Raw genomic sequence first — 15895 nt, forward strand, 5'->3', positions numbered from 1 at the left:
AGAACTTTTTCTGTCTTATGATCAAAAGCACTTTAAGGAATTTCAGGAACAATATAAGAGAAAATTTCATTCCCTAGCATTTTAAAACTTTGGTTGGTCTTTATACCAATCCTTAGCCCATGTCTGCTATACATTTTTATTTATTTTTATTATATTTTTAAGCCACATAAACGTGTTCTTATAAAATACTTTTTTCATTGTAGTTCAGTTTGATGGAGTGGAAAAGTCTCGAATGTCACCCACCAAGGATGGGAAAACTCGCCCGCTGCAGCGACATTCCAGTGGCTGTTTGGTCAACACCAAAATGACTTCACTGGACCACAGCAGCTCCTCTCTGGGGGAACGTATTGACCCCACGATGCCTCTAGAAAGCCAGTTGTGAGTGTGATTTTTTGTTTGTTTGTTTTTGTCTTTATTGCAGTTTTTTTAACCTTGCCATATTTTTGTTCATCCTTCTTCCCTGCTATTGAATGCAGCTGGTACCACGGAGCCATCAGCCGAACGGATGCAGAGTCTCTGCTCAGGATGTGCAAGGAGGCCAGCTACCTGGTTAGAAACAGCGAGACCAGCAAGAACGACTACTCCCTCTCCCTTAAGTAAGAGCAACACCAAATGGCAAACTCTTAACAGTAGTTCCAGTTTACAGTGTTACTCAAGATCAGTCTAACTTGTGATTTGTACACAGAAGACATTCAAATAAATCTGATAACAGCAACACAGACTTACTAGACTACACATTCAGTTAATGCACTTTAGAAGAAAAACATGTCCAATTGATTTCCAATTAGAAAATAACACACACACACAAATATATATATATATATATATATATATATATATATATATATATATATATATATATATATATATATATATATATATATATATATATATACACTGCTCAAAAAAATAAAGGGAACACTCAAATAACACATCCTAGATCTGAATGAATGAAATATTCTCATTGAATACTTTGTTCTGTACAAAGTTGAATGTGCTGACAACAAAATCACACAAAAATCATCAATGGAATTCAAATTTATTAACCAATTTGGAGCCACACACAAAATTAAAGTGAAATGTTCCCTTTATTTTTTTGAGCAGTATATATATATATATATATATATATTTTTTTTTATTATTAATTTATTTATTTTTTACTGGTCTGCCACCAGTAATTTGCTGAAGGCAAAAGTAATAAATATCTTTGTTGTTGAAGGTCAGATTATAGTCTGAATTCACTATATATGTGTGTGTGTGTCATTGCACAATAAAATGTAACATTCAATACCTAAAATTGAAACTTTTTTTTACACTACTACAAATAATCGTTTGAGAGACAATTCTGACCAAAAAAATAAATAGCGGATCTGATATTTCTGTGTATTTTTGGTCTGATAATGTTCATTCAGTCTGTAATCCCTGAGACCAACAATCCTTTCCGAGTTACTTTACCTTGTCACTTTAGTAAACAAATATTTAAAAGTAGAATTGCACCATTTTAGGATACTCTAACACTCCCTCTGTAACAATTATCATCTGGATCATGATGCCTGTCCACTTCAAATGACTTAATATGTTATTATTGGAACTGATAACTGGAAATAACAACTAACAAATATTGCATCATCAACCATTCTTTGCAAACATATTTAATGCTCACTCTGCTGCTTTGATGATGATATGTTGAGCAGCCCTTACTTACAAGTCCATGTACAGTTGAAAACTCTGTACTCCACATCAGTCTCCAGCCAACAGCACAGCACAAGGTAGAGTGGTGGTGCAATTAATATTTTGTGCTTGTTTAATTAGAGATTTCCAATGTCCACTGCTGTTCAGGACATTTATAGTGCCAGATGCCCGTGTCTGTTAAATAAATGTTGTGGTTTCAAATACATATAATCTAGTGGTATTAAAAGGCTGGAACATTATATCTACATTAATTTAATTTATGCCGTCTATTACAACCAATCTCTTGCTGTAAGAGTAAGTATGAAATGACAGTGGAAAGTGGAGCAATACCTAATAGTGAACAACAAACCTCATGAAAATATCAATGCGTCCCATTTTGCCTTCACAAAGGAATGCTTTATTTGAACAGCTGCAATATTTCAGGTGCGACATATTGACTATTTGGCCACCTGGATGGCCTTTGTGCCTATGTCTGATATAGACCTTAGTCGCTAAGGTCATAAATCTCAAGGTGTGTAGTAGTAGCATTGGAGTAACTTAGGCTACTGAAAAACACAATCCTAATTGCAACATTGAGCAATAATATAGCAACTTCGTGTTTTTCTAATATCATGTGTCCCAAGAATGCCTCCTTTTGAAAGGAAGCAACCTCCAGCAGGACCTGGACCTCATTGTGAACAACCATCTGTTAAAACAGCTGGTGGCTGAGAGGACATCACAAACAAGTTGTTTACCTGTGGTCTGTTGTGTTGCTGATTCTTACTTATTGGATGGAAACAGTTTGACCCTTTAAACGTCTTTCTTCCACATGTTGTGGTCCTACTCTGTCCTCCACATCACCTTTGTTCCCTTCATTTCACAGCATCTCCTCCCTAATTTGCTGACGTGCCCAGTGTCCACAGCTTGGATACCGGTTACCCTATCGTTGGTGACCCCCTACTCTTTGATGCATCCTGCTGGGGGTTAAAAGGAGCCTCTCTAATTAGCTTAGACACAAATGTTTTCTCGGGGAGAGGTTATCTCTGTGGCAAAGCCCCGCAGAGCAGTCACTTTTGGTTTCCCTCTACAAGCTAATAAGGACAAACTGACATGGAAACATATCCTGAAACTTTAACCCTCCAAAGCTTTCCAAAATAAACATAAACAGCATCAATTCAGCTTTAAAATTTCAGTATCTTGGTTAAATAAGAACAGTTTGTTGATTAAAAAAAAGTTAAATATGAGTAATACTCTGCAACCCTCTGTCAATCCTGATATGAGATGAAACCATAATATGCACAGAGACACTGATTAGCCTTTGCAATAGCAGCAGAGCTCAGCTTGCTTGAGGCTCATATGTCTTGGAAGAGAAAACGATTCTGTTCACTGTTCATGTAGTGTTTTTTTTTTCATGCCACTGTTGCTATCTGGGTTTCTTTCTGTTGCACTGAATGATCATCTGCTTTTGCTTCAGCGGCTGTTTGTTTTCCTTGTATAAGTACTGATAAAAAGATGATCAGACTCCTAAAACACAGATCCACTGCCGTTCTGAGCATGTCTAACTGGAGAATGAGCTGAAAGAGCCAAACATATGTAATGGTACATACAATTAGGTGTTGTAGAGAGAAATGGATCTTACTTTAATCCCTCTTCTTCTGTCTTTTTTAATTTTTTTGGTTCCATTTATAAAGCCTGACCTCAAGAGAACTCTCAGCAGGAAATTAGGTGAACTTGTATTTCTATTTCAGAAATGTACAAAGAAAGGAATGAGATCTCTGATTATTTGACCTTGGAAAAGTGTAGCTGTTTCACTTTATAAAATGTAGATGAACCCTGTCATTCAGCAGGCTTATACAGCTGAATGTTTATGGGAAAATATATACAGAAAAGCAGGTAAATTAAGGATTTTGACCTTTTTTTTTCCAAGAAAATATATATTCGCAGTTTTGGAATTGCATTCAGATTGTAATGTTCTCAATATTCTTAGGGTTGATGTCTTTCTGATGCAAAGAAAGGTTGTATTATTTTTACAAAGTTTTAATTTTCTCATGGACTTAGTGTGTTTGAGACTAAGTCCAAGTACTTTTCTCACTGTCTCCAAAATCTCGATGGACAGTAACAGTCTGAGTTAGCCCCTTACATTTTATCCATGTATTAATAAAGAACTGCTAATGGTAGGATCTAGACTTACTAATTGTCTTACCTAAAAACTGAGGTTTAAAATCTGCTAATAATATGGATATAAATCCACTAAAGCTAAGTCACAGAAAGAACAGACATTCATTCAGTTTCGATAAAGCTTTTTCTTTTAGTAATAATTATGAAGCTACCAAGAATCCATTCTCCCCTTTGCACCATAAGTATGAGATACAGATGAGTTAATGCTCTGGGCTTTACAGCCGCAAATGAAATATCAGATTGCAAGATTATAGGATTTACTGACTATATGTGGCAATTTGTGGTTGTTGTTTTCCCCAGACCAATTATAACCAGGCAGTAAGAAAAGCTTGCTTCGGTTCAGTTCAGCAAAAGGCATTAAAACAAGTTGTAAAGAGTATTCACATCCTTTGACATTTTCTTACATTTGATCAGGTAAAATCAACAAACTTCAATGTATTTTTTTTTTATTGGAAATTTATGTGATGGACCAAAACAATAAAGTGCATGATTGTGACATAAAAATTAAATGACACATTTTTTTGTTTATCAATGTGGCATGCACGTCTATTCATCACTCCTGAATATTCTCTAGCAAACTTTTGAGGCCTTCATAGAACTGCTGAATATATTTTGAGAATAACTTTCACTCTGTCGGATTCTGTTTACTAATCTTCTGAAGGCAATTTGATGCACCATAGTTTCTTTTGGCATATGAGAGGGAAAGTAGATGAACATAAAGATACACCACACTGTTTTGATTTTTATATTTATTCTGCTTCACCCATGTTGTACTGTGTGTGTTTGGTTTACACATGAAATCCAGTGAAAGCACATTAAAGTTTGTGCGTGTAATGTTACAAAATTTGTAAAAGTTCAGTGTGAATACTGTGTGAGTTTATGCTGTTCTGTACAGTATCTCAGCTCCTGGGTTTCACAGAGCAACTTGTTGTGACCTTGACTTCAATCATGTGAAACCTAGAGACAGATCTGACTCGATGGAGTGACAGGTGCCACCACCATTACAGGCAGAGGTGGCTCCGGGTTCAGCCTCCTCCCACATGTTCCTGCTGCCACAGAAAATGAGCGGAAACCCAAGGTGAAGAGCCTCCATGTCTGAGGTCGCTGAAAAATGTATGAGGCCATGCGGTGGCACAAATGTGCATTGCATTATTGATAAGGACAGGCGTCGCCAAGACCTCCTGCCTTTTCAGCTATTTGGTCTGAACAGAAACCTTTTTTTCCTCTTTTTTTAAGATTACTCATTCCCCTTTTTTCTGCTCACCTGCCCCACACCTTTTTCCCATTTTTCCTTCCTTTGGCATGTTTGAAACGTTTTTAAACCCCCCACAGGTTTTCAGAGCGCACCATTGTCCCATTTTTTCACATCATAGAACAGATTTGTGCAGCTTGTCTCAGCTGTCTAAGTGGAGAAGTTGTTAGAGAGAGAATCAGATGTTTCCAGGTGACTGTTTGATGTCAGCTTGCAGACATAGAAAAGCTAAATTCAGCTGGTAACAAAAACTTGCATATGTGTATGTAGGTATCTTTCATAATATACAGGTGCATCTCAACATATTACAATATCATTAGAGAATGAACATATGAACAGTGTGGATATAATGCTTGCAGTTTCATTACCACTTACAGCTAATAAACACCACAAATTCTCAGAAAATTTTAATATTACATAAGACCAATAAAAAGGGATTTTAATACAGAAATGATGCATTATATCAGTGTTCTCTTTACCACATTCATCCAACAATCACTGACACCCTTCATGAGGACTGTTAGGCACAAAATGTCACTGATGCAAAAACTGTTTTCAGAGTGCTGTATAGAGTGGTGTATTAATGGAAAGTTGAGTGGAAGGAAAAAGTTCATCTATACATTTTTCATTAGGACCTTTAGGCAATTTAGAGACCATTTAACATTAACAACATCGAGTAAATACCAGACTTTTGGTGCTGTGCCAAGAATAGTGGAAGAAAAATCTGTTAGAAAAAGATGCACAAACAAGAGTTAGAACTCTCCTCTTGACTCCAAACTTCTTTTTAATGAACAGCTTAAAGGAGATACTGATTTCATTTTTTCGCAGCACATGTGAGATTCATTTGGTCCATCACACATGCCAAAAGTATCAGTACTTTGGTATCTTTGTACATGAGTGACCACCAAACTCACTGACCAAAACCTAAGAGAAAATCTAAGAGAAAAAGAGCATCAGATGTAGCAATGCAGACACGCTGAGGGTCACTACTAAAGCAATGTGGCCTTCCTTAACATATCAACAGTGAAACTGACCAGTCGCCTTCATTCCACGCCTCATTGCTGCAAAGTTTTATTAAAAAGGAGACCTGAATAGTTATTGAGTGCATATACAGTATGGCACATAGACATAATTTTCAGTACACTGGCATTTCTACATTATCTAATGTTCTAATTTTCTGAAAACTGACATCTGGGCTGATTCATTAAGCTATAATGTTTAAAATGACAAACACTTTGTGTATAATGAATCTAAATAATGAGTTTTACTTGTTAAATTGGATGTAATTTGTTGAGATACAAGTAATGAAAACATCCTGTGCTAAGTTATTAAATATTAGTGACTAATAGCTTGGCATGGATCATCCCAGTTATTTTATAGTTTGTCCACATTTGAAATAATAGGCACACAGTATCTGATGCCTGAATAAAAGTCACACAGGGGGTCATCATCATTTTGGCTGATGACTTCTCAGTTTCAGCTGCTGTGGATTCATAATGCAGAGAGCATCATTCACAAAGCAATCCAATATGCTGGAGGTGGAGATAAGCTGTCAGGCTGTTCCTGCTTTGAGTGCCGCTCGGTTCAAATCAAAGTCATAAACCTCAATAAACACGACAGCAGACCTCCCTGGTGAGATTCATCCTGATTACACAAATAGAGGGTCCACAAACACAGGAATATGATAACGCTACAAAGGCCTGTCAGCTCTATAAACAGCCCCACATTCATTTTATCAACAACACTGCTGTGTCCTGGTTTCTGTCTCTGCTGGACCGTAACGTGATAAGGAGCTCTGAACTCCGATTGGGAAACCAGCTGGGAATCTAAAAATGCTGTTATTGATGTGTTTGCCTTTTTAAGTGTGGCTCTGAGTAACCTAACACCCTCCTGCCAGCGCAGTGTTCATGCTGAAGATTCAGCAGACACATTTTGCAGAGCTATTTTTTTTTCTTAAATAAGTGTTTGCAGAATCATGAAACTGGAAAGAAATGCATTAGGGGAAGCATTTGTCTCATTCTCTTCAAACTGTGATAGACTTAATGATTTTGCTCTGAAATGGGAACCAGAGGGGCAGTAATGGAGCAGTCTCATAGTTTTGTTTACTTCAGTTTGTAGCTTAGCAATCCTGCATTTCTGACTCGTCTATGAAATGCTTTTTAGTTTTAAAATATGCCCCCCATTCAGTCTCCATGAAAAGAAACTTGAATCTTGATGTATTCTCTGTAATCTCTGAATTTACAGCAAGAGAATTCCTAAAACTGGAACTGCACTCATTGATTTAAATCTGTATTTATATATTCTTCTTTATTCATTCTTAATGGTTGTCCTTTATTTGAACTCTGTAGATTTTTCTCTGGTTTGTTTATTTGCATGCAGGAAAGGAGAACTACCGCCAGCTCTATCATGAAATTACATGATTTGTAAAGTACAGACTTGCATAGAAGGTGCCTAAAGCCTTGTTTATGCTCCTGTTTGTCACAGATAACACTTTGTGAATATGCATATAAATATAGCAGGATATATTGGTGGGTGGTTACAAGTAAGAATTTTGTGTGCATTGATTAACCCTTGTGTTGTCTTCCGGGTCAAAAGTAACCCACTAGCATGTTTAGATGTAGAAAAAAATACCCTAAACAATCTTTCCGACTTGAAATTTTATGACTTTTCCTAAATTGACCCCATCATTAGAAAAAGTGATACTTTGTTTTTGTTTATGTTTTCATTTAGGCTGTACACCACAAGGGTACAAGGATTGTCTTATTGTCATTTCTGACCCGTGAATTATAAAACCATATAAACAGCATATATATATATATATATATATATATATATATATATATATATATATATATATATATATCAGAAATTTGTGCCTGTTTGATGCTTGTATAAAGCAATCACCCATTCCTTTTTTCTTCATAAATACACCATATATCTGCTATTTAGCACCTTAAACATGCCTGCTCTGTAGTCTTGCAGTAAAACAGTGACATTCCAAGGATTTGATATCCTTCAATAAAAATATATCAGATTCATGATAGCATCTTTTTAAAATAGTATGTTTAGCAAAATATTAATTGTGTTTCTGTTGTAGAAAAAAATAGATGTTGGAGAATTAATTTAAAAGTTGTAAAAGTATGACACTATTGAAGCATTTTCCAAGTCTACATAAGCATGGAAAAGTATTGGAAAAAAAAATCCACCAATCCTTGCATCTATTGTTTGCTTATTGGATTGCTTTATGAATTATCATAACCCCTATTCCTTTTTCTGTCATTTATTATTTCCTTAATACAAACGCTGTAATTTTCTCCCATTGTCTTTTTTAAATCCAGAGCTTACATTTCCAATAAGAAAAAAAAACTTGGAATATATCAGGTGGAAGTTCAGTGAGGTAGAAAAAAAAAACATTTCAGATCATGTTAAACACATGCCATTATGTGCTACAATATGTTTGAGCTTAATTTGAAGCATTGAAGCATCCAATGATTGAAAGAGATTTTATGTTGAAGTGTTGTGCAAGGACAAATTCTCCTAATGCATATTTTTGCTGCATATAGGAAACATTTATGTATTTTCCTTCATTAAAGCCTAGTGCTGCATTACTTAACACCTCCCACGCTGCTCAAAAAACTTTCTATTTTTAGGCAGCAGATTACTGGCACGCTGTAAAATGTATTGATCCAAAGCTCCTGGCACACTGGGGGCTTTTAATTTGCTGTGCCTTTATTGCTGTAGCTTAAGTGATTTATCCAAGGGGTTCATCAGCCCAATCTTTATGTGCTGCTTGAATTCTAGGGACCTTAAGTATCCTTCCCTTTTAGTCTGCGCCCCAGGTGGCTTCGACCTTATCAGAGGTAATCCGGCTTTTACAGCATTATGTTTTATATATAAAAACAGAAGCAGGTGCCAATCAGGAAGAGATGATCCACAGAGAGCTCTATTCTTTCCACCCTTATCTCATTAATGTTTTAAGCCATGAATGTATGTGATTTATTTCTAATCTGAGTGCTGGGCAGTCTAAAAGATTTTCTGTTGTATACTTGCTAACGGTTTGTGTTTTTTTTGTTTTGTTTTGTTTTGTTTTTTTCCCTTGTCTGTGTCCAGGAGCAGCCAGGGCTTCATGCACATGAAACTGTCACGGACCAAGGAGAACAAATACATCCTTGGCCAGAACAGTGGCCCCTTCGACAGCGTACCTGAGATCATACACTTCTACTCAAGCTGCAAGCTACCCATTAAGGGGGCTGAACACATGTCCCTGCTGTACCCCGTAGGCATCAGGACACTATAGTGCTGTGGGGCATGTGGCAGGCGTCCGACCCAACGCAGGACTCACTGGGCCCGTCCTCATGCCTCTGCGCTTCCCTTCCGTCTGGGCAGAAATTACGGGAACATGAACATCGGCATTCGAAACTGCTGATTCTGACTCACCTCACTGGCTGACGGATTCCAAACGGGTTTCGAAGGCCACTTTCATACTATCTCATACAAACAGACTCAATATTCCAAATGTTTTTATTACTTTGTTGTGTTTTATTTATGCGGACGTACTCTTATCGCATTGGAGACTGATTATCTCATGAGCATCATTTCAGTAATTGTTGAGCTGAGAGCTCGTAGCACTTAACACTCAAAGAAAAGAGAGGTACAACACATCATTGGTCACTGGGGTCAGTCTTTTCTCCTAAACTATTGTACCTGTTCCAGCTGTTTGAGCATCTCATTTGGATAGGCACTGTTGTTGCTTTACTTTTATTTCAAAGGGGACTTGAAGAGAAAACAAGGACGACAACATTTATGATGCCTGTTGCACAATATTGTCCACGCAGACCTTGCGCAGCAACCCAGATATTGAATAACGTGACCGGGTATGAATCCCCAGCTGTGGGTAAACAAGAGGCCTGTGAGCTGAGCAGACTGATGTCTCTATGTTGTCATAGTGCATGTTGTCTGCTATCCATCACTGAGTGGGTGTATCACGCCAGTGACAATGTAAGTACCATCATGGTGAGACAGGCAGGAAAAGCATGATGGATGGGTCAACCCATCTGACAGTAAAATTGGCCAAGGCTGGAGACCGGAGCCTGTCCAAATGGACCAAATTATCCCCCCTACCCCTGCGTGGAATGGCTTTGCATGGGGGAGAATGAAATATGCCTGCATTGTCTACCTCAGAAAATCAATTTCATTCCCCCATCTGTAGATCAATAGGTACAATGGGATTGTAGACATCGATCTGCTCTCCCTGTGACATTCCCAATCACCTTAAAACTGTGTCATTGGTTTTAGGAACATATTTTTTTTCTTTCTTTATAAAAATGATCAGAATTATAAGAACAAGCCTTTTTGTTTCAGATCAGGAATTGTATGTATCGTCACTGTTATAAATACTATGTGATGTCAGTAACAAATGTTTGCTTAATGCCTTATAATGCATGGGGTCAAATAAGTCAGCTTAGATCAGCTAATTTCCCAATCCTGCTTTCAGCGATTGTTCTGTGACTGTTATTTATTCTGGGTAACTATTACCGACGTTTTTCCGCTTCAACCTGCTCGCCCTCCTTGTTCTGATGGAATCTTGGGGGTTTTAGGAACTTTGCGTTGTTTTCTTGTCTCCTGCTCTGCTAAGTGCACGCTTGCCTCTGAGACACATGTCCAACAAGGTTGTCAAGCACTCGCCCACCTACCAACCCACCGGGCCGACACATCAATCACAGCACTGCCTGTCCGAACCATTTGAACACCTTCCTTCAGCCGATCATGCTACCACTTTGCATTAAAACCTTCAGATGTCCACCTGTACATTGTTTGAATGCTTAAGAGAATGTGTTCACATTCAGTCTAACCCTGCTGAGACCTGCTTACTGCTTGTGCTCAAACATTTCTGGATGCTAGATCTTTGTTTCACCTCTAAATTCTAAAAAGAAGCACTTATAGGTGATTTTTTTTCTTCTTTTTTTTTTTTACTTTTGTTCTGTATCTTTTTAGCACCTCAAAGCAGCACTGTTAGGCTTTTGGTCCAATTTTTCTACTTTGTCCCAAATCAATAATCATTCTTATGACAGAGCAAATGGATTTGTTCAAAGCGTGACATCATAAATGCAGTCTAATACGCATGTTTGAAGTACTGTACAATGCTTTAATGAGCATGTAACAGCAAAATGGTTTAGGCTGGAAGTGACCCAAAATATCTGACACAATTTATTTTAAAAGTGGAATACATTTTGGCTTTCACCATTACTCCTGCTGTGTGCTATGCAACTGTAAACTGCAGTCATTAAAAGGGGAAACTGGGTGGAGTTTGTGCCTCAGTGAAAAGCTTATGATGGTACAATAGGTCCGGCAGGAGGAGGAGGAGACGTAATCGGGAGAGTGACCCGGTTAGAGGCGTAGGAAGTGGGCAGACAGACATTGCATTCTGAGGGTGTGTCTTTGTGCTTTAATGAGGAATAGTATGTTGTCATTGTGGACCTGTGTTCTCTTGAGAGAAGATATCTGAAGTTAGAAAGCTAATTTTAAAATAAACTATGTATCGTGTCTTTTTTTGTCGCGAATGTTCAGGGTTTAGCAGATATGATTATGATAGAAGTGGCTCTTTATATAGTTCCTGCTGATGAGTACTACTCTACTAAAGGAAAGAGCCCATGTATGATGGCAGCACTGCCTGCTGAGAGGCCTTAGCTTTGGGAAAAAGGAAAGGAGACTTGTAGTGGAGCTGGAGTACAAGGGAGTTGGAGGGAAGGGAGTTGTGATGAGGGGGAGGAATTTGCTGCAGTCAGCAGAGACATTCTTAACATCCTCGTATTTCTATTATGGAAACCTGAAAGAGCCCCTCTCTCCATCGCAAGTGTCTTAAAGGTTATGTGTGTGTGTGTGTGTGTGTGTGTGTGTGTGTGTGTGTGTGTGTGTGTGTGTGTGTGTGTGTGTGTGTGTGTGTGTGCGTGTGTGTGTGTGTGTGTTGAAAAGCTGTTGTGCATGCATAAAGCCATGAACTGGGTGTGTGAATGCGCGTGTGTGTCTGCGTACATCAGCCATCGACTCGCCCCGGGTCTTCTCTCGTGTTATTGCTTTATCGTGGTAACGTGGCATGTCTGAGTTTTCCTTGTGTACATTTTCGTGCCACGTATGTATGCACTAGTGTAACGCATCTCTGTAAAGTCCCCCATGGCCAAATGTATATACTGAATGTATTAAATGGGGACGTAGAGGCATCATGGTGCAAAAATAAATAAAGTTGGGTTTATGAGTTTAACGTGTATTGTGTTTTTCCTGTCTGCACCCTCACACACCAACATCAGAAGAAAACATCATTATTTTGTGAGGGAAAAGCCTCCTCCAGTATCTCTACCAGCACCAGTTACCATGGTGAAGCCTCTCAATATTTAAGGAAGATGAACCACAGTTTGAATCAAGGACAGAATCCAGCACCAGTAGTCAACCACTTGTTGTTTATTAATCCTTGTTGCTGCCAGGTTCTGTGACATATCCAGTGCTTTGCAAAAGTTTGTTCCTATTCATCTGGTTCACAAATTGTCACATTTCAACCAAGTCTTCTATTAGGATTTAATGTGTTAGACTAAGGCAAAATAGTGTCTAACTTGGAGAGGAAAGAAACTGTTTTTATCATCCATCCATCCATTTTCTTCCGATTATCCGGGGTCGGGTCGCAGGGGCAGCAGCTTCAGAAGGGAGGCCCAGACTTCCCTTACCCCAGCCACTTCTTCCAGCTCCTCCGGGGGAACCCCAAGGCGTTCCCAGGCCAGGGGTATCATAGTACCCCAAACTTATAAATGTCTTCAGAAGTCTCCCAATTGGTCAATAGGTTGTGTGTTATTTATTCTTCTTATGAATCCTCTTCAAGGAAGCATAATAGATTCCCATAAAAAAAAAATACCTTCACTAACTGTTTGAGTAGTGTTAAATGCGCAGTGGTGAGATAAGGCTTTTAAGTTTTACTTCTGAATTTCTCAGTCTGCAACAATGCTAAGACAAAATATCCAGTTTACTTTTGCAATGCAGCAGCAGTATAAGACTATTTTCAATGCGTTCGTTTGTCACCAAACACAGCCCCACTGTTCACCTAAAGGCTGGCAGTTTAGCGCTCATTACAGCTGAAGGCAGTTTAAACAGTTAAATCCCTTGGCTCCTTCTCTGCGATTGCTTTTGGAACCACTGCATTGTGAGGATAAAGCGGTTTTTACCAACACATTTTGGCCAGAACGCAGCTGGCTGACATGCAGAAGGAGCACACGCAGGGGGCTGATGAAAGCATCTCGAGTTCTGTGATTGTTGGCAGAAACCTGCGCTGCACAAACCAAAGTTGGCTCTCACAATAACCCCAGAATTTCTTTGTTAATATGACTGTGTGCAATATTGAATTTTAATTTTCTCTCTAAGCAAAACAAAACTTAAATCTAGAAAAAAATAAAAATAAAAAAAAGCCAACTTCAAAAATCAATGGAAATAGAAACTGTAGTTTTAGATTTTGCCAAGAATTTCACAATACTCAATTAAATCATCAACTTCAGTTAAAACAAAACCTAGAGATGGTATTTCAGATTTAACTCGCTTACTTTGAAGTGCAGTCTTTGCCCTCCACTCTGCTGCAGCCTCTTTCTCTTCCAGAGAAACTCCATAAAAGGGTTAAAGTATCTGGGATCAAATGCATCAAAGAAGCTTTGTGGACAAAGTAAGTGTTGAAAAAGAGGCAGAAAGAATAAGAAGCATGGCTTGAAAGCAATGAGTGGGCGATGAGGCTACAAAACAGCCTTGTATCTAACGGAACCGCATTTCATATTCTGTTCAGTCAGACCCAGTGGAAACCAATCATAGGTAACAGACCTGACGTCACATGAGTTGCCTTCTTTCAGAGAGACAAAAGCGTACGGAGGCCATTATGCTAACCCGATCCTTTCCTCCTGCTTTGAGATGTTTGAGGATTTCATCTACATAGAAGAGTGTCTGCATTGTTTTGCATGTCTGTGGAGGCTTGATTAGACAAGCTTCCTCACAATTTCAACACGCCTGGTGCTGATTATTTCCTCTGGCCCAATATACTGCCAGTAATGACAGAGTGCAGGACCCTTGCTCATTATCTAAAAATCCCAGGTGCCATGGGAGTAATTGGGCAGAACTGGACCTAGTTCAAAACACTGGGATTGATTCATAAGGGACGATTCTTATTTATGCTGCTTCCTGCCTCTGCCCACAAGTGGTCTTTCAAAATTACGCATCTATCATTCATGCAACAACCTAGAACTGACGAAAACATGCTGGACAATTCTAACTCTCAATTATTGTCTCTTCAAAATTATTGAAAACGTCTATAATCAAAAGTTGGTGCACTGGAAAGGCAAAACACAGTTTGTCACACTTTTTCGATGTAAAAGTGTGACAAAACTCTATACAAGTTCTCTATATTTATGTGTAATTTTAGCCTTACAAAATTATTAACATTTAAATGTTTTATCCTATTGCAACCACTAAAATATCTTCTTTTTGCACCAGTTTAGTTGAACACACTAATTAAAAGTTTTTGGAGATAGTCAAGATGTTCATATTCAGATGATTAAGAAAAGAAACAAGTGAAAAGAGCCTCCATGATGTTGATCCGTATCTATAAGATTACATACAATCAGCTGCAGTCTTACATTCAGAAACAAAATGGACCTTGATGTGGTGTGTCAAAGTGTCTTTACAATCATATCCGTAATAGTGTTCGGTGCACCATTTATGGATCTCCAAGACAAATTTGCAGTGTAATTTGGCTCAGAAAATTGTCCACAATGGTGTGAAGGCTCTGCTTAGAAAGAGTCAGCCGGTGTACTGGAAAGCATGTAAGTGATATACTACCCTGGATATACATTGTATTTAATGATGCATCTGCTTCCAAAGCTTAACAGCCACTAAAGTGTTAGAAAGCAGGTCTATATATTGTATCTGCTTAGTTTAAATGCTAGTGTCTCACAGAGAAACCACATCTGTTTCCTCTTTAATTTGCTTGAAAGCCGGCGTTGCTTTTATTCTCTAATGCTTTTATTGAAACAGTGACACATTTTGCTTCAGCACAATAGAAATATCTTGTTTTTTAAAACACCCTTGAAGGCAGTTTGAGGTGGAAATTGCCCACAGGTGCCTACTATAAAATGGTAACAAGGACAGACGGACACAAAGCGCTGTTTGGGTGCCGTGTTCATGAAAGGCCAATCCACTGATTGAGCTGTCACATTCACAGATGCAGCAATAAAACTAAGCAGGGCAATTACTGTAGATGGAGGATGGTGGGCTGTGGAAAGTCATGAGAATGGGGGGGTGGGGGGCAGACGTAGTGTGTCTTCCCCTAAAATACCCAAATGGGAGACAACGAGACAAAGCAAATCTATCTGTCTGTAATAAGGCTGGGAGGGGGGTTGAAAAAAAGAGGGTTCAGCTAATGGTTACAGTGTTCTAACAATGAGAGTTACATCTCAGTGGATGGTAATAAAGCTAACAGCATATCTGTGCAGCTTTTATGTCCCAGGCTGGCTAATCACGATGTCCTCTTTGAAATATGAGGAACAAAGCTATGATTAAAAACAATTCATCACCAAACGCTTCAGCAGAGGGTATGTCAAGAGCGCAAATTTAAATTTGGGAAAGAAAAACAAGAAAGCGATAATACTGACATGTTTGTTTTGGTGAACAACTACATTGCCATCTAGTGTACATATTGGGGGACTACATCGCCTGCATGTTTTCCTATAACTTGTCACATTAGTAATTATAATCACTGAAAACAACAAATCTGTT

At 38.4% G+C, this 15895-nt stretch overlaps 1 protein-coding gene across 3 annotated transcripts in view; it reads left to right on the forward strand.

Annotated features, from left to right (window-relative positions):
* shf (Src homology 2 domain containing F) overlaps nt 1-12359 on the forward strand; it is a 101067-nt gene extending 88708 nt beyond the window's left edge. For all 3 annotated transcript variants that reach the window (XM_088004435.1, XM_014995852.2, XM_014995853.2), the window contains 3 exons: nt 204-378; nt 477-596; nt 9212-12359. In XM_088004435.1, coding sequence (XP_087860561.1) covers nt 204-378; nt 477-596; nt 9212-9398 — 482 coding nt within the window. In that variant the 3' untranslated portion in view covers nt 9399-12359. The remainder of the gene's footprint in view (nt 1-203; nt 379-476; nt 597-9211) is intronic.
* The last annotated feature ends 3536 nt before the right edge of the window (nt 12360-15895 follow it).

The sequence above is a fragment of the Poecilia mexicana genome, unplaced genomic scaffold (genome assembly GCF_051168715.1).
Source record: "Poecilia mexicana isolate PSO_F unplaced genomic scaffold, ASM5116871v1 scaffold_3, whole genome shotgun sequence".
NCBI lineage: Eukaryota > Metazoa > Chordata > Actinopteri > Cyprinodontiformes > Poeciliidae > Poecilia > Poecilia mexicana.